The sequence below is a fragment of the Phocoena sinus genome, chromosome 10 (assembly GCF_008692025.1).
Source record: "Phocoena sinus isolate mPhoSin1 chromosome 10, mPhoSin1.pri, whole genome shotgun sequence".
Taxonomy (NCBI): Eukaryota; Metazoa; Chordata; class Mammalia; order Artiodactyla; family Phocoenidae; genus Phocoena; species Phocoena sinus.
The window spans coordinates 97,557,353-97,575,712 of record NC_045772.1 but is presented as its reverse complement, the minus strand read 5'-3'; the positions used below and the strand labels follow the sequence as shown (position 1 = coordinate 97,575,712).

General features: G+C 43.9%; 1 protein-coding gene across 1 annotated transcript in view; it reads right to left on the bottom strand.

The window, feature by feature from the left end:
- The window catches only part of ANO2 (anoctamin 2), a 320,612-nt gene that overhangs the window by 33,931 nt on the left and 268,321 nt on the right, over positions 1–18,360 (bottom strand). Inside the window, exon 20 of the mRNA XM_032646986.1 lies at positions 3,684–3,829. Within this exon, the coding sequence (XP_032502877.1) occupies positions 3,684–3,829 (146 nt within the window). The remainder of the gene's footprint in view (positions 1–3,683; positions 3,830–18,360) is intronic.

Genomic DNA, 18,360 nt, shown 5'->3' with positions numbered 1-18,360 from the left:
TGGAAGATAGGTAAATAAACTATGATCCATTTATTAGAGGGCTGATTTATTATGCAGCTGTTTGTTTTAAATATTATATGACAATTTGGAAATATTTATTCATATAAGGCTAACTGAAAAAAGAGAAATGTGTGCATATGATCACAACTTTATTTTTTAACTCATAAATATTTAAAATATTTAAATGTTTAACATATGTGTTACTCTTAGAGGAAAACATAGGCAGAAGACTCTATGACATAAATCACAGCAAGATCCTTTTTGACCCACCTCCTAGAGAAATGGAAATAAAAACAAAAATAAACAAACGGGACCTAATGAAACGTAAAAGCTTTTGCACAGCAAACGAAACCATAAACAAGAAGTAAAGACGACCCTCAGAATGGGAGAAAATATTTGCAAATGAAGCAACTGACAAAGGATTAATCTCTAAAATTTACAAGCAACTCATGCAGCTCAATACCAGAAAAACAAACAACCCAATCCAAAAATGGGCAGAAGACCTAAATAGACATTTCACCAAAGAAGATATACAGACTGCCAACAAACACATGAAAGAATGCTCAACATCACTAATCATTAGAGAAATGCAAATCAAAACTACAATGAGATATCATCTCACACCGGTCAGAATGGCCATCATCAAAAAAATCTACAAACAATACGTGCTGGAGAGGGTGTGGAGAAAAGGGAACCCTCCTGCACTGTTGGTGGGAATGTAAATTGATACAGCCACTATGGAGAACAATATGGAGGTTCCTTAAAAAGCTAAAAATAGAACTACCATATGACCCAGCAATCCCACTACTGGGCATATACCCTGAGAAAACCATAATTCAAAAAGAGCCAAGTAGCACAATGTTCATTGCGGCTCTATTTACAATAGGACATGGAAGCAACCTACGCGTCCATCGACAGATGAATGGATAAAGAAGATGTGGCACATATATACAATGGAATATTACTCAGCCATAAAAAGAAACGAAATTGAGTTATTTGTAGTGAGGTGGATGGACCTAGAGACTGTCATACAGAGTGAAGTAAGTCAGAAAGAGAAAAACAAATACCATATGCTAACACATATATATGGAATCTTAAAAAAAAAAAAAAAGGTCATGAAGAACCTAGGGGCAGGATGGGAATAATGACGCAGACCTACTAGAGAATGGACTTAAGGACATGGACAGGGGGAGGAAGGGTAAGCTGGGACAAAGTGAGAGAGTGGCATGGACATATATACGCTACCAAATGTAAAACCGCTAGCTAGTGGGAAGCAGCCGCATAGCACAGGGAGATCAGCTCGGTGCTTTGTGACCACCTAGAGGGGTGGGATAGCGAGGGTGGGAGGGAGGGAGACGCAAGAGGGAGAGATATGGGGGTATATGTATATGTATAGCTGATTCACTTTGTTATAAAGCAGAAATTAGCACACCCTTGTAAAGCAATTATACTCCAATAAAAATGTTAAAATAAATAGGAATATTTTTATTTAAAAATAAAATAAAATATGTGTTATTTAAAAATAACAAAAGGGGCCTAAGATATGGCACCAAAATGCTACCGAAAGTTGGGCTTGAATAAGGAAAGTTCTGGGAGACATGCTTCCTTCTGTTTTCAACCTTTTTGTTTTATGGTTGTTTTGTTCCCTCTTAACCTGTAAGTAGTTTGCTTGTTTGTTTAATCTATGGAATGAATTTCACTCTCTACAATCTTGGGGTGAACTTCTTCCAAAAATCACCAAGTCTTCTAGTTCTTGTTTTCTCCGTCTTCTCATTACTTGGTAAGTGCCCGAGTCTGAACATGACATAGTGTGTGTCTGTTTAGTGACAGTGGCTGACAAAGTACAGCATGTTTTCCTATATCCTGCCTTCCTGGGGCCTCAAGACCATTAGGAGAAACAGCAACACTTGACACAGCTTTTGTTTGTGCTACACACTCTTCTACGCACTTCACAGACATTAATTCATTATATATTGATACAACAATTCCATGAAGTTAGGTTTAGGACTAGGGTTAGCGTTAGCCATTTACCCAAAGCTATCTAGCTAGTTGGTGATAGAGCCAGGATTTGAATCCAGGGAGTATGGCTCAAGGGTCTCTGCTCTTAATCACTCAAGACAGGGAGCTCTGAAATAGCCAGCTCTCTGTACAGACAGGCAGACAGGCATTAACACCTACACAAATAACTGCGTGGTTGGGGGGAGGGGCTGGAGATGGAGGGTAGACTTTGAAAGACAGAGCTATGGGGGTTCTAGCGTAAGCCCCTTCCCGAATGGAAGTCTCAATCTGGCATCGATCTCTTTCTGAGAGGATGGCAGACGCAGAATGACATCTGAAATCTGAGCGGTCATCTCTGCGTAAATATAGGGCTCAGTGTTGGAGAAGGATGAGAGGTAGCCCTTAGCGAGAGGCAAAAAGCATCAGAGAGCTGTGTGTTTACACAAACTGTGTCTTGATATTTTCTTTGTCTGCTGTTCCTGTGGCAGACATAATGATTGTTTCTTCTCTGGGGCATTTATTCAGATGACAAAGCTCAGGCTTTGCCTGGAATTTTAGAGACCCCAGAACTACAACAGAACTTTGGTGGCCGTCTCATCTAGACCTTGTCCATCCCTCTACCCTTAACACACACACACACACACACACACACACTCTCTCTCTCTCTCTCTCTCTCTCCCTCTCTCTCTCTTATGAAGACAGAGGATAAGTATCCATTAGAAATAACAAGTGAGGTACCTGGTACACAGAGGCATTAGTAGCCCCTGTTAAAAGGAATTAACCAAAGAAGGCAGGAGTCATTATGCAAACACAATGAGGGTCCAATGATATGAAGTCCTGAGTGATTCTTTCGTTGGATCTGATTCATGTTTCTCCATTCACTCTAGATTGAGTCAATGTTTACGTGATATGTCTGCCCTCTCGGTCCTATGTTTTTAATTCATTAGTTCCAAGTCTTGGAAACAGGCTCCTCAAATATTCAGCCCAGTGAAAGCTCAGGATTATTAATAAGCCAAGTGTTTGAAGGCAGCTGGTCCAAGCTGGGACACCGCTCACGATGGAGAACACGTGGCTTCCGAACCACGTCTGAAATGACTGTGTTCTGTGGGCCTGCGCTGCATGCGCTCCTACTCTTAGGCCTCATCCAAGAACAATCAGAGACTATAACTAGAAATCTTCCTCTCACCCCCTACCCAAAACACCCCCACCATTTTTAGAGGAAAGATGACATTTTCCCCAGCCCCGCCTTATCAGAGTGAGGGACTCTCCTATATTCTCCTCGTCAAGATTTATGAATCCTTGTCCCAAGTGTCAGAGGACCACTTTCCTCTTTCTTAGTGGAAATTGCATTCTTAAATATCAGACTTCCCAATTTGCCTCTCATGGTAGAAACCACGGGAAGGAATCCGAGAGACAACACCTGTCATTTGACAGATGAAGACAGGGGGCCCCCAAAGAAGAGGGGACCATTTGAGTATCAAGTTGGTGATGAGATGCTGCCGGTTCGCAGACCAGGGCTCCTTCTGCCCACACCCTCCTCAACTTCCACGTGGCACTGAAGGCGACACTGTGTCACCATGAAGCCCGGGAACGAGCAGAGGCTGCCTCAGTTATTTTCCTAACCCTCCCCCTGACCCCCTTATCTGAACGCACCCCCAGTGGAAGGAAAGCCCATGGGATCTTACTCATTTCCATGTACTCTGGCGTCAGTCCAGTGTATGGTTCCAGGCTGTAGTCTAGATCCCACTGCTCTGGATGCTTTGAACAGGCGGAGTCAGCTTCTCCAGGCTCTGTCTCACCTTTCAGCTTCCGAAATAGTTTCTTTATCTTCCTGGAAAAGAAAGGGATCCATCACCAAAAGCCTCTGGAGGAGAGGGTTAGTTCTGCAGACAGAAAGGAGAAAAACAACTAAGTTTTGATACTGGAGCCATCTCTCATCTAAGGACAGAGAGAGGAACACTAAGGAGACTACTTTTCTCTTAAAGACAATCCCAGGAGGTCCTTTGTCGGGATAATAAAAGGGTCATCCCACAAAGGACCAAGTTTCTTCAAACCCGAAGAAACTTTTAATTCTTCCTGCTGTTTGATAAGCAACAGAAGTGTTGGCCCTTCCTGTCAAACATTGAGACAGTCCTATTTTCTAACGGGTGATCTGTCCACCCTCTTCATGGGGAAGGGAGGGTGTTTAGAAAGTAGCAGAAAGATGCCATCTTCCCACCTCAAACATTTTCATGTGTTAATAACATGAATAGCATATGTCCATTAAAGCCAAGCTAAACGTTGTCCACCATGGGGTGAATCGTATCCCCCCAAATTCATATGTTGAAACTCAGAGCCCCAGTGTGACCATATGTGAAGACAGGGCTTTTAGGAAGTACTTATGGTTAAATGGGGTGATAAAGGTGGGTCCTAACCCAAAGGATTGTTCGCCTTGTAAGAAAAGGAAGAGAAAGCAATCTCTCTCCACCGTTTGAGGTCACAGTCATCTGAAAGCCAGGAAGAAGGCCCCCACTAGAAATCAAACCCTGCCAGTCCTTACCTTGGATTTTCCAGCCTCCAGAACCGTGAGAAAACACATTTCTGTTGTTTAAGCCCCCCAGTCTATGGTATTAGTTATGGCAGCCTGAGTAGACTAAGTCAACCACATTCAGGACATTTTTGGTCTAGAATGAGAACAAGATAATAATGGCCCAGCCTCTTGGGATTGGTATGAGGATGAAGTGAAACGGTGTTTATACCATCCTTAGCACAATATCTGGACATAGTAAGCATTCAACAGATGCTAGCTATTATTATTTTTAATATTAAATGCTAAGATTAATTAAATGCCTGAAGGTACGATCTTTTCATCCCTCCCACTGATACACAATACACAGAGAATGAAATGAGGATAAGGAGTGAGGTCCCAGTTCTGCTGCTTGGTCTAAGAGGAAGTTTCTAGGAGACTGTGGAAGGAAAACCACAGCAGAACAGTCAGAAGCATAAACCTGAAATGTTTAAAGGGATTGTGCCTATAATTTAAGGTTGTTATTACCATTTTACAGTTGGGAGGGCTGAGACTCAGAGTGGCTAGGGGTTGCTTGCAGTCCAAAGCCTGGCATAAGGACCCAGGTCTTCTGGCTCTGGCCCAGGTTTCTTTTCCTCCACAATTCATGGTCAAGGTCTCCATGAAGGAGACTTGGGATTGACACACGGAATTCATGAGAGCAAGAACCAAAAAGAGAAGGGGAACCGAGCGGATGGGAAGCAGAAGATCACCTTTACTTCCCATGTGAGTCTCCAGCCGCCCCTCTGTTCGAACTTGCTGTGGCTATTACTCATTGAGGGGAAATCTCTGATTGTTCTGGTCTTTAGCTTACAGTTTCTGATAATTATAAGTTGAAATCTCAGCTCTTCACTCCCTGGTGTGTGACCCTGTGTAAGTCAGATAATCTCTTTAGCCTCAGTTTCCTCCTTACTAAATGAAGATGATGCTAAAAGATAGGTCCTAGAATCAATTCAATGAGATAAGGTATATAAAGGCAATTTAATAGCAACCATGTTTGGAACAAGGTAACTGCTCAATAAATGTTAACTATCATTAGTGTAAAAAAACAAACTAAAATAAAGGGATTGTAAAGTCCATGCTCCATCCGAATGCAGGAATCCTCCCCCCACACACCCTCACACAAGGCCATCCAACCCCTGTGTAGCTCTTTCCAGAGGAGCACTCACGAAAGCATTAGGCATCTCATTCTATCGTTAGAAAGTGTTCAGGCAAGTAGTGGGAATCCCATGGTTCAAAATAATGTTTTGATCGGTGCCTTGTCTAATAGCACTTGCCATCAAGAAGCCTGTAGTATTGCAGTATGGGTAAAAGTCTAATCTTGGATGTCAGGAAGTCGTTCTTTAAAAACCTAGTTTTACAACTCACCAGTTATATTTTCTTGGGAAAGTTATAAAAACTCCATAAGCTTTAGTTTTCTTATCTATAAGATGAGAAAATAAATATTAACTAGCCCATTGGGTCAGTTAAAGGAGATAATCTATGTAACATGCTTAATTTAGGGCTTGGTACGTGTCAAGAGCTCCATAAATATATCGTCCTTATCACTGTCATTCTCATCATCACAGGAGGATCTAAAGAATGAGTTGAGATCCATAGAATAAACAGTAAAATAAAATATTTCATAATAAGACAGCAAGCAACAATTCTGTGATCACAAGAAATTAAGAAAAGCCTAGATGGAGCCTGAAGATTCTGAAGCCAAATAGTATGAAGTGGCTGAGACCCTGTCTGTGAGTCAGGACAGAAGGACAGGATGAAGAAAAAACATAAAGAAGAGAGAAACAAGAAAAGAAGGAAGGAAAAGAAGGGAGGGAGAGAGGGAAGGAGGAAGGGAAGGTCTACAACCAGAACTCAAATTAAGACTTTTCCGCCAAGTACCAGGAATCAGAAAACTCGGCCACAACTTCAGTAAAGAATAGTAAATGGGGCTTCCCTGGTGGCACAGTGGTTGAGAGTCTGCCTGCCAATGCAGGGGACACGGGTTCGTGCCCCAGTCCGGGAGGATCCCACATGCCACAGAGCGGCTGGGCCCGTGAGCCATGGCCGCTGAGCCTGCACGTCCGGAGCCTGTGCTCCGCAACAGGAGAGGCCACAGCAGTGAGAGGCCCACGCACCGCAAAAAAAAAAAAAAAAAAAAAAAAAAGAATAGTAAATGGTTTTAAGTAAACATGGAAAATTGAACACATGCATATATCCCTGTCCACTTCTGAAATGCTACCAAAATGATAGTGAATGAATTTTAAAATGTATGAAACCACAAGGTTAAAGAAAATAGTCATGACTACAGTAGAGTACGAGAGATATTAATGACCATCTTGGAAGATGAACAGTGAATGAAGGAGTTAGCAAAGCTGTGATGACTGAATACCAAGTACCTACAGTGGAAGACGGAAGGGAAAAGCAAGTCAACTCATCCTGAAAAATCTCAGAAAGGCTCAGGAATTGCAGGCACCAGGTATCAGCAAAGGCAGGAGGTTCAAGGCACTATTAAAGGAACAGCAGACCCTAATCTCTCTGTCCACCCATATTGCCCAAGTGACCTCCACTTCCCAACACCAACAGGAGCAAAAAGTTTATTCAGAGAAGAAAATGAACCAGGGAAACTCTGGATCTGACATAAATCCAATAAAATGATAGGAAGTTAAAAATCAATAACCTCTTAGGGAAAAAAGAAAATAGAACTAAAGACAAATATATGGGCAAGAGGAAAGAAAAGAGAAGGAAATTAATCAGTCTATGAACTTCAACATTTACGCAGAGAGAGAAGACAGAGAAAATGGTGGGGAAGAAACTACAAGAGAAATATAAGAAAATGTCCCAGAGGTGAAGGACATGCACTTTAAAAAATTTTTTTGGCCACACCACATGGCATGCGGGATCTTAGTTCCCCAACTACAGATCGAACCCACACCCCCTGCATTGGAAGTGCATAGTCTTAACCCCTGGACCGCCAGGGAAGTCCCAGGACATGCACTCTCTGATTGTAAGGACCTACTCACCAAAATAAAGAAAGAAAAGGATCTCCACCAAAGCATATCACCTTGAGATTTCAGAACGCTAAGAAGAAGGAAAAGGATGCTAACAGCTTCCAGGTCCAGAAGGACAAAGATAGATTCTCTAAAAATTATAAGCAAAAAGATATTAGAACTCTCAACATCAGCCCTTTACAATAGAAAACTCCAGGGAAATGTATTAACAATGAGAAGGCAAATGATTTTTAGCATAGGATTTTATACCTGGCCCAAGTATACAACGAGTGCAAAGGCAGAATAAAGACATTTTCAAACATGCAAGTTTTCAAAAAAGATATATTTCTATGCCTCCATTCTCATGAAGTTCCTGGAGGATGAATTTCACCAACCAAGGATATAAAGCAGTAGAGAAAACAGTATGGAATCTGGCAAAGAATCCACCAGAAAAAAAAGTGTTGGACCTAACAGGGATTGATAGTTCTATGGAAGGTTTAGTGAACAAACACTTCTGGTCTAAACAGGATAATGGAGGGTTCCCAGAGGATGGTCTCAAGGAAAAAATAAATGTGACCATTAAGACATCTGATGTGTTTAAAAAGAATGAAATACTGCCATTGGCAGCAACATGGATGGACCTAGAGATTATCATACTAAGTGATGTAAGTCAGAGAAAGACAAATATGATATCACATATGTGGGATCTAAAAAATAATACGAATGAATCTCTACACAAAACAGAAACAGACTCACAGACATAGAAAACAAACTTATGATTACCAAAGGGAAAAGGGACAGGGGAGGGATAAATTAGGAGTTTGGGATTAACAGATACAAACCATTATACATAAAACAGATAAACAATAAGGATTTACTGTATAACACAGGGAACTATATTCAATATCTTATAGTAACGTATAGTGAAAAATAAGCTGAAAAAGAATATATACATATATATGGCTGAATCACTTTGTTGTACACCTGAAACTAGCACAATATTGTAAATCAACTATATTTCAATTTTTAAAAATGATAAAGCAAAACCCCCCCAAAAAAGAAATAAAAGACATCTGATGTGTTTAATGAAGTAATTAAGCTGGGAAAGTGGACACTTAAACAAGTGTCACCAATATGGTATAATGAGTATTATAAAGGGAGAGATTTAGGGAATCATGGGCAACCTAACCTGCAAGGTTTCCCTGGGAAAAAGCTGTGTAACCCAACCAAAGGATGAAAGATGATAGAAGCAGCATGGGAAAGTGAGAGAGAGCTGTGGAAGGGGAAGCTGTGTGTTCTAGGCAGAGGGAATTATTTGTGCAACAGCCAAAGTCAGTGCGAGAATGGTCAGTGCAGGGAATAAAAGGAGATCCAAATGTTCGGAGCATAAAGTAGGAGAGAAAGTGATGAAAGATGACTTGAGAGGTAGCACAAGTTCATGAAGATGGCCTTGTAAGCCATGTGGATGTGGGGGTTCAAGTGAGAGATCAGGGTAGCAGAGGCCAGGATGATTGCCATGGCCATGAAGGAAAGCAGAAGGAGACACGCTTAGGAGGTGGGGTTAAGAAGCTGGTGGGGAATTGCAGTTGGGAAGGGAAGAGGAACCAAGGATGACCCCCCAAAGTCCTTGGCCGTGTGTGTGGGTGGTGGCAGAGTTCGCTAAACTGGGGGACACAAGAGGAGAGGGGGAGGAGAAGTTGTTGAGATGGAGGGTTTCATGAGACAATTAAGTAGGGATGTCTAGTAAACAGTTATATGTGGTCTAGAGCTCTGAAAACAGGTCCGGGTTGGAGCTAGAGACCCAAGAACCATCATGGAAAGAACAATGGAAACTCTAGCAATGAACACCTCCTGTGGGTGGTGTGGAGGGGAAGGAGCCTTCAGAGGGCAAGGAAAGAGCAGTCACAGGAAGAGATGCTCAACTGTGAGACCCTGTGGCAACGAAGGCCAGGGCAGAGGACGACCTCAGGAAGGACACCGCGGTCAGCCATGCAATACGCTGTGGGTGGGTCCAAATAAGCACAAATAATTCTTACGAACCTCTCCTTACCAGGAGTTTCCCTCCTGGAGATCTCAGGGCCCATTAAAACATTAATAAAGGCAGTCCCTCGAGAGCAGGATTTAAGGGGAATCCTGCACGTTGGATAACACACAGATGGGGCGTTTGGAAAATTTCACATTACGATTCCTACCGTATGATGCATTCGCTCGTTAAAATAACTCCTTTGAGGTTACCCTTGTCTCCTTTTCATCTGCTCTTTCTCTGTCCCTTGTTAATGACAAGTCTGAGAAACTCCGTCCAGAAGCCTCTGAGCCTTTCCCCTGCATGTGCCCCACAGGTTCACCCTGAGACCATGGTGATTGTCGGTCACGCCTTGGCCTCCTGGCTGCAGGATCCAGGCCCCAGGAGTCCTCCACAGACCCTGGCTTTACAGACCTCGAGCCTCGTGAAAGAAGGCAGAAGCAAGCCCGCCATGGGCCGAAGAAGAGAAACACATCAGCCTCGGAGCTGTGTATTCCTCTTCTTGACACAGGACAGGATTCAACTTTGTTCCTTAAACCTCTGATTCACAGCCATATTCCACTGTATTGAGGGGAACACAGAGCTTCCCTTGCCTGTGATGGCTTTAAAGAGAGACTGCTTTATGTCTTTAAATACAATATTTATCACATTTATCAAAAAAAGAAGAAAGTTTATGAAATCTTCCTGGCTGTGTGCAGGGGTACAGTGTGGCTATTCTGGGGTGTGATCTGGTGCTTCTAGCAAGAATAGGGACCGGGGGACATTTTGCCAGCGTAAGTATTAATTCATCAGCTCTGTCCATCTCAGCCGTCGCTCAGGAAAGAATCTGGCACCTGAAAAAGAGCATTTACCCTTACACACACACACACACACACACACACACACACACACACGCGCGCGCACACATTCATCTCTCTGAATGATTAAAGGCCATTTCCAATTTTGCTTCATGGAATACTAGAGCTGAGTTCGAGATAAAATTATAGCGAGGACTTGGGATGTGCTGTGGTGTGTTTGAGGGCACCATGACGTTTGGATCCAAAGTCCGTTTTGCACAAACACATATGGGAAAGGTGGTGTGTGTGTGTGTGTGTGTGTGGTGGTGGGGAGATGAGGAAAATCCCCACCAATGGACTCAGATAATAAATAGCACAAGATCGGATTCTGCCCTGCAAGCCAGCCATGTCTGAAGTTATCTCAGAAGGAGCTGCCAATGAGCATTATTCTGGGGCCTGTTGTGTTGAAAACCACCTGGCTCCCCTCTGGAAAGCATCTGTCGCAACTGTGTCAGGCCCCAGGAGCCTGGGGTTGTGTGAGTGGGGAGAGTCCAAGGCCAGACCACACAACTTCAGCTTCATCTAGTATCATGTCCTCATTGCCCGTAAAGAGTTACTGCTCCCAGTTTTGCTGCTTCCTCTGAAAGCACTTCATTTTTCCATCTCCAGGGGCTCTGAAGCAGGCCTAGCAAAAGTGGGACATGCTTCTGTCTGGACGGTGCTGGCCTTCCATGGTGGCCCTGTCTGGGGCACCTGCCAGATTTAGGGGTAGCAAAGGGAGAGGTCTGGAAGCTGAAGATGCTAATCTTTGTCCCAAAGGACAGGTGTACAGTATTCATGGACATGCCTGGTATCTGTGCCAGCCCCGTGGAGACCTGCGGGGTTAAAGGCAAGAACACTGTGCTAAGCCAATGTCTCCCAAGCAAAGGACACGTTCCACTAGCAGCTCATGTGATGTTTTTGGAAGGTCACTAGACTTGGCCTAACATCTCGTTAGAGCACCTGGAAGAATTATTCCCTTTACTGCTCTCAGCTCACCCCTCTGACTGCAGTCCAGGAGAAAACCCCAGTCTGCTGCTGGCATGCCTTTAACAACTCCCCGGGACTTGTGCAACTTCTTTTTCGGTAAAGAGAATGCAGATCTTAGGCTAACTTCATGGATTAATAATGGATCCGTTTTATTGTATTTCTTTCTACTATTTGCTATTCAGGGTAACTGACAGTGTTAGTTTTCCACTTTCAGAAATGGGATGGACTTAAAAAGTGAATTGGTTGAGAGGAAATTAATATGCAAATAGCTGTCTAGGTAGGTAATGGAAAACAATTTAAAAGTTGGCTGACAAATGACTAAAGATTGGGAAACAATCTAATGCAAGAAGCCTACTGGACTGGTCGACTCAAGAAGACACTAGAATTTGTAGTGGTGGTGCTTTTAGCAATATACACACACATGCACACCCGCACACACAGAGAGTCTAAGGAGAACCGTGCACCCTTAGGGAGTTAGATAAATTACAGCCGACTACCTGGCTTACCAGCAAAGTCAGTTCAACAGTCTTTAACATTTTAAAATTCTCTTTGGCAGAATCTCAGCAAATAGCTTTCAGAAGTAAATAACAAACACGAAAAATGATCAATCTATGTGTATAACCATATTTTTTTTACCCCAGATATTCTTATCCAGTATGATTACCTACATAACTCCTCAGACTTGCTTCTGTTTTTAAAAATCAAGTCTGGTCTCGAAGATTAATATTTATCTCCCTGAGGGAAAAAATTGGATGCAGGCTCTGAAGGCACCGAAGAGCTACCATGAACCACAAGCCATGGGTCCCAGAACAGAAGAGAAAAACACGGTTCCTGAGAAGGTCTTTTCAGCTCACTCCCTGGACTCGAAACACTCAGAGAGCATCACTTGTAAACATAAAAGCCAATGACACTCAGTAACACCTTGGCTACCTGTACCCCCAGGAACGGTTCTTCCTTTCTCGGATACCCATGCCCTCTCTTTTCTAGAGACCTGAGCATATATGCAAGCTGTATTTTTACATAACCATGTGTCTTCCTAGAATAACTTTCCCAAGGTCTCACAGGGACTATATTGCAATGCCTGGATTTAAACCCAGATCTGTTGAACAATCACTGCCCTACAGAGATGTGTTGCCTCCACGAAAGAGTTAAAGACCACTGGGTCTAGTTTTTATAATTTACACTATTCCTCACTGTCAGGCTCAGTGGTCATTTCTCTTTTGCCTATAAAAGACTCCCTTTTTTTATTGCTTATTTCATGTTTCTCTATCATACATAAGGATATTGCCAGGTGCATGAGCTCTGGATTGATGGGTCTAATCTACTGAGAGTGGGCTCTGCGTGGGGCGTGGAAGACCCAATAATCATAATCGTGGCGATTTCAGGTGAACAAACTCAATCACAGCCTGTAGAATTGCAGAGAACTTTGAAGATAAAATACCATAGGGCTTGGTGGAAGAACTTTTGCTCTACATTCCTGACTTCAACTATACGATTAGGTTGTATATGTTCACTAACAGATTAGGAACTAAAATGAGGAAAAATATTTTGGAAGAGAAGTGACTTGTATTGGAATCGGCAGTGACCAATTTCACTGAATAGAGGAGAGGTTCATAGAATGCTAGAGCTGAAATGACAAAACCTTAGAGATTATTACATTATTATATACTAAATAGGTATTATATCCTGTTATATATTATGTATTATTATATGCTTTTCCTCAAGAGATGAGGATAGTAAGACGTAGGAAGTGACTTGCTCACAGCTTTATGAATTTCATGCAAATGCCATCAATTAAAGTGTCGCATAGTAAACACACATCAAGCATAGGAAGGAAGTTTAGCCTTCAAGGAAAACAGCTGTGTGTAGGTATCATCTGTCATGGGGCTGACAGAGTTGATGGGTGGGGAACATCCAACATACTGTCCAAATGACTGAGTTCTTGCCTCTCTTACACCCTAAAAAAGGCTTCTGGGGGCTCCCCTGGTGGCGCAGTGGTTGAGAGTTGCCTGCCGATGCAGGGAACACGGGTTCGTGCCCCAGTCCGGGAAGATCCCACATGCCGCGGAGCGGCTGGGCCCGTGAGCCATGGCCACTGAGCCTGTGCGTCCGGAGCCTGTGTTCTGCTACGAGAGAGGCCACAACAGTGAGAGGCCCGCGTACTGCAAAAAAAAAAGACTTCTGGGTCCTGAGTGGATGGGCCAAGTGGTAGAAGAGATGCCTGGGAATGAAAAAATGGCAAGCTGTCTCCAATTCCAACCAATGTACTGGAAAGACAGGTGTGTTCACCCAGATGTTTAGAGGGGACTGGAGACTTTCCTTTGTAGCACTGGTGGAGGGGATGGGCTCACGGCTTCAAAGGGGCCAGATGTGGCTTTGGCACATCTTTTTGTTGGCCTGTATATTTTCTGGATGTTTGTCCATAACAAATGTGTTCTCTCTGAGATGGTAAGCTCCTAGACCACAGTGACCATGTGTCTCACCAGCTTTGTTTGATGACTATCACGGAGTGACATTCAGTCAGAAAGCTGAGAACGAGGTGCTGTTTCAGAGGGTTGAGATGCCCAAGCCATGTTCTCCTCCAGCTCCTCTGAGAAAAATCACGTGCCCAAGTGCCTCCCGTGGTTACCCCAGTGTGGGGACAGAGAAACAGCCTAACTGATGGCCAGTGATGGTGAGACCCATTCCGACGACTGGGATGGCAAAGTGTTATGAGCAAATGCTCAAGATTCTCATTCCTTGAAGTAGGGCTCTCGTGAAAACAGGTTTTCTTTCCAGATAAATCCGATTGTCTCCATCATAACTTGAGCTCTCTAATTGTGTTTCTGAGAAAGACCAAAGAATAGCTTTCTCTGGGGATCTGTCAGACAGTCACAGCCCCCCATGGGAGCAGTGACTGGTGTAGCTTTCCCTAAAGAAAGGAGTGGATCATGTATATCTGCTAGTGGTTCCAATCAGCCCAAGGAACCTAGGCTCAGCGACCCTTAAGCAGACTGAGAGAGATTTTGGGCTCTCACCCTTGCCATGACCCTGGCATGCCCCAAGACCGGTCAGGCACCACTACCTCATCTTCTCCTAAAGCAACACCTGAGTCACTAAGTGTTTTGATAAACCCGAGTCAGTCTGTTGTTTGTTTAGAAAATAAATCTACATCCAAGGGAACCTGTTTCTTTTTTTTTATTTATTTATTTTTGTCTGCGTTGGGTCTTCGTTGCTGCACTTGGGTTTTCTCTAGTTGCGGCGAGTGGGGGCTACTCTTCATTGCGGTGCACAGACTTCTCACTGTGGTGGCTTCTCTTGTTGCGGAGCATGGACTCTAGGCACGCAGGCTTCAATAGCTGTGGTGTGCAGGCTCTAGAGTGCAGGCTCAGTAGTTGTGGCACATGGGCTTAGTTGCTCCACGGCATGTGGGATCTTCCCAGACCAGGGCTCGAACCTGTGTTCCCTGCATTGGCAGGCGGATTCTTAACGACTGTGCCACCAGGGAAGTCCAGGAAACTGTTTCTTTAAACAAAATAATGGCAGACCAACTTGTTATATAGGACAGTGACAGCCTTCTTTCAAGTCACAAATGCAGCCCCCTGCTTTCGCAGCTTTCTTTGACTGCTCCAAAATGCCTGACCTTTACTTGTCTGAATTCTGACAAAGTTTGCACCAGAGAGAGAACACCCAGTCACATGCAGTCTATTTTGTCTCCCAAACTAAAAAAACTAATCTCTGAGGAGATAAGGACCATTTCATATATATTTTTCTGTATTTAGTTGTATACAAATCCTGTGTATAAGTTAAAGAAAAAGAAACAGAGAGCCTTGTGTTATGGTCTGAATGTCTGTGTCCCCTCCAGAATCCATATGTCCTACCCACCAATGTGATGGTATTAGGAGGTGAGACTTTTGAGTGGTAATTATGTTTAGATGAGGCCATGAGGGTGGGGCTTCCACAATGGTATTGGTGCCCTTATAAGAAGAGGGCACCACCAATGTTCAAAGCAGCACTATTTACAGTAGCCAAGACATGGAAGCAACCTAAATGTCCATCAACAGATGAATGGATAAAGAAGATATGGTACATATATACAATGGAATATTACTTAGTCATTAAAAAGAATGAAATAATGCCATTTGCAGCAACATGGATGGACCCAGAGATTATCACACTAAGTGAAATAAGTCAGGCAAAGAAAGATAAATATCATATGATATCGTTTACATGCAGAATCTTAAAAAATTATACAAATGAACTAATTTACAAAACAGAAACAGACTCACAGACTTAGAAAACAAACTTATGGTTACCAAAGGGGAAAGGTGGAGGGGGGCATAAATTAGGAGTCTGGGATTAACATATACACACTACTTTATATAAAATAGATAATCAACAGGACCTGCTGTAGAGTACAGGGAACTCTACTCAATACTCTCTAATAACCTATATGGGAAAAGAATCTGAAAAATAATAGATACTATATATGTATATGTATAACTGAATCACTTTGCTGTATACCTGAAACGAACACAATATTGTAGATCAACAATAGTCCAGTATAAAATAAAAATTAAAAAAAAAAAAGAAGAGAGCACCAGAGCTCTCTCTCCACATATACACAGAGCCTGGGTCACATGAGCTTACAGGGAGATGGTGGTCTTCATCAGGACCAAACCGGCTGGCTCCATAATCTTCAACTTCATGGCTTCCAGAACTGTGAGAAATAAGCTACCCAGTCGATGCTATTGTGTTACAGCAACTCAAGCTGATGAAGACAGCTGGGAAGGCTCAGACTGCAGTTTTTGTGGGTATAGCTCTGTGGTATCCAATTCTCATTTTTTAATACCTGAGCCATACAAGCCAAGAGATGAAGGCAGTGGTATTCCCTGCAAGCACTCCTGCAGTGTGGACAGTGTTATTCCTGGTTACGTAGCTCAGGGCCTGGCTCTCTACCCTTATAGAATATTCTGTTGGACACTTATTGTTCTCAAATTCCTTTGCTGCTTAAACTAGCCAGAGTGGACTCCAAGGTCTGCTACTAAGAACCCAGGCCAATGACATGAACAAATGCAGCTGGAAATAAAGGGATTAGACCAGTTTCTTTATTGCAGGATTTCTCAGAGCCATTAAAATAATGTGCTTAGTAAATCTCCAAAAGGGAGACAGAGTGTGTAGCAGTATCTTCACCTAACCTTGGGGGGACTGTCTGACGACTACATCACAGGACGGATAATCTTGCAAGAAGTTTGCAAAGAACTCTGAGCCTGGTACAAACTGTCCATCCAGTCCTGCTAAACAAAACTGGCCCAGCCTATAAGAGTTACCCCTGATCCTCTCTGTCATTCCCTGGCTCTCTGATGCCAGACTAGCTGAAAACACCCCCTGAAACAGATTTCTTTTTTTACAACTAAAAAAGCAATAGAAACAAAAGGCAGAGGGGGCGACATTTTCCTTTAACCTGAAGGTAGATTTTCACCTGTTTCATCCTCTTTTTTGGGTCCAGTGCTCGTGAGTCAGCAGTTATTTTCATGACTATCTCAACGCAAAACCTAATGAAAGGGAGGACCTTGAAGATGGCTGAGGAGTAAGACGTGGAGATCACCTTCCTCCTCACAAATACATCAGAAATACATCTACATGTGGAACAACTCCTACAGAACACCCACTGAACGCTGGCAGAAGACCTCAGACTTCCCAAAAGGCAAGAAGCTCCCCATGTACCTGGGTAAGGCAAAAGAAAAAAGAATAAACAGAGACAAAAGAATAGGGACGGTACCTGCACCTCTGGGAGGGAGCTGTGAAGGAGGAAAAGTTTCCACACACTAGGAAGCCCCTTCGCGGGCGGAGACTGCGGGTGGCGGAGCGGGGAGCTTCAGAGCCGCGGAGGAGAGCACAGCCACAGGGGTGCAGAGGGCAAAGCGGAGAGATTCCCGAACAGAGGATCGGGGCCGACCAGCACTCACCAGCCCGAGAGGCTTGTCTGCTCACCCGCCGGGGCGGGCGGGGCTGGGAGCCTGGGCTCGGGCTTTGGAGGTCAGACCCCAGGGAGAGGACTGGGGTTGGCTGTGTGAACACAGCCTGATGAGGGTTAGTGCGCCACAGCTAGCGAGGAGGGAGTCCGGGAAAAAGTCTGGACCTTCCAGAGAGGCAAGAGACCATTGTTTCGGGGTGCGCGAGGAGAGGGGATTCAGAGCACCACCTAAATGAGCTCCAGAGACGGACGTGAGCTGCAGCTACCAGTGTGGACACGAGAGGTGGGCATGAAACGCTAAGACTGCTGCTGCAGCCACCAAGAAGCCTGTGTGCAATCACAGGTCACTATCCACACCTCCCCTCCCGAAGCCTGTGCAGCCGCCACTGCCAGGGTCCCGTGATCCAGGGACAACTCGCCTGGGAGGACACAGGGCATGCCTCAGGCTGGTGCAACATCACGGCGGCCTCTGCCACCGCAAGCTTGCCCCGCATTCCATAGCCCTCGCTCCCCCCCCGGGCCTGAGTGAGCCACAGCCCCCTAATCAGCTGCTCCTTTAACCCTGTCCTGTCTGGGCAAAGAACAGACGCCCTCAGGCCACCTACACGCAGAGGCGGGTCCAGATCCAAAGAAGAACCCCAGGAGCTGTGCGAACAAAGAAGAGAAAGGGAAATCTCTCCCAGCAGCCTCAGGAGCAGTGGTTTAAAGCTCCACAATCAACTTGATGTAACCTACATCTGTAGAATACCTGAAGACAATGAATCATCCCAAAATTGAGGAGGTGGACTTTGGGAGCAACTGTAGACTTGGGGTTTGCCGAACGCGAGTGACTAGTTCCTGATTTCTATGTATATCTTAGTTTAGTATTTAGAGCTTATTATCATTGGTAGATTTGTCTATTGATTTTGTCACTCTCTTCCTTTATATATATATTTTTCCCCCTTTCTCTTTCTGTAAGTGTGTATGTGTATGCTTCTTTGTGTGATTTTGTCTCTATAGGTTTGCTTTTACCATTTGTCCTAGGGTTCTATCTGTCCATTATTTGTTTAGTACAGTTTTTAGCA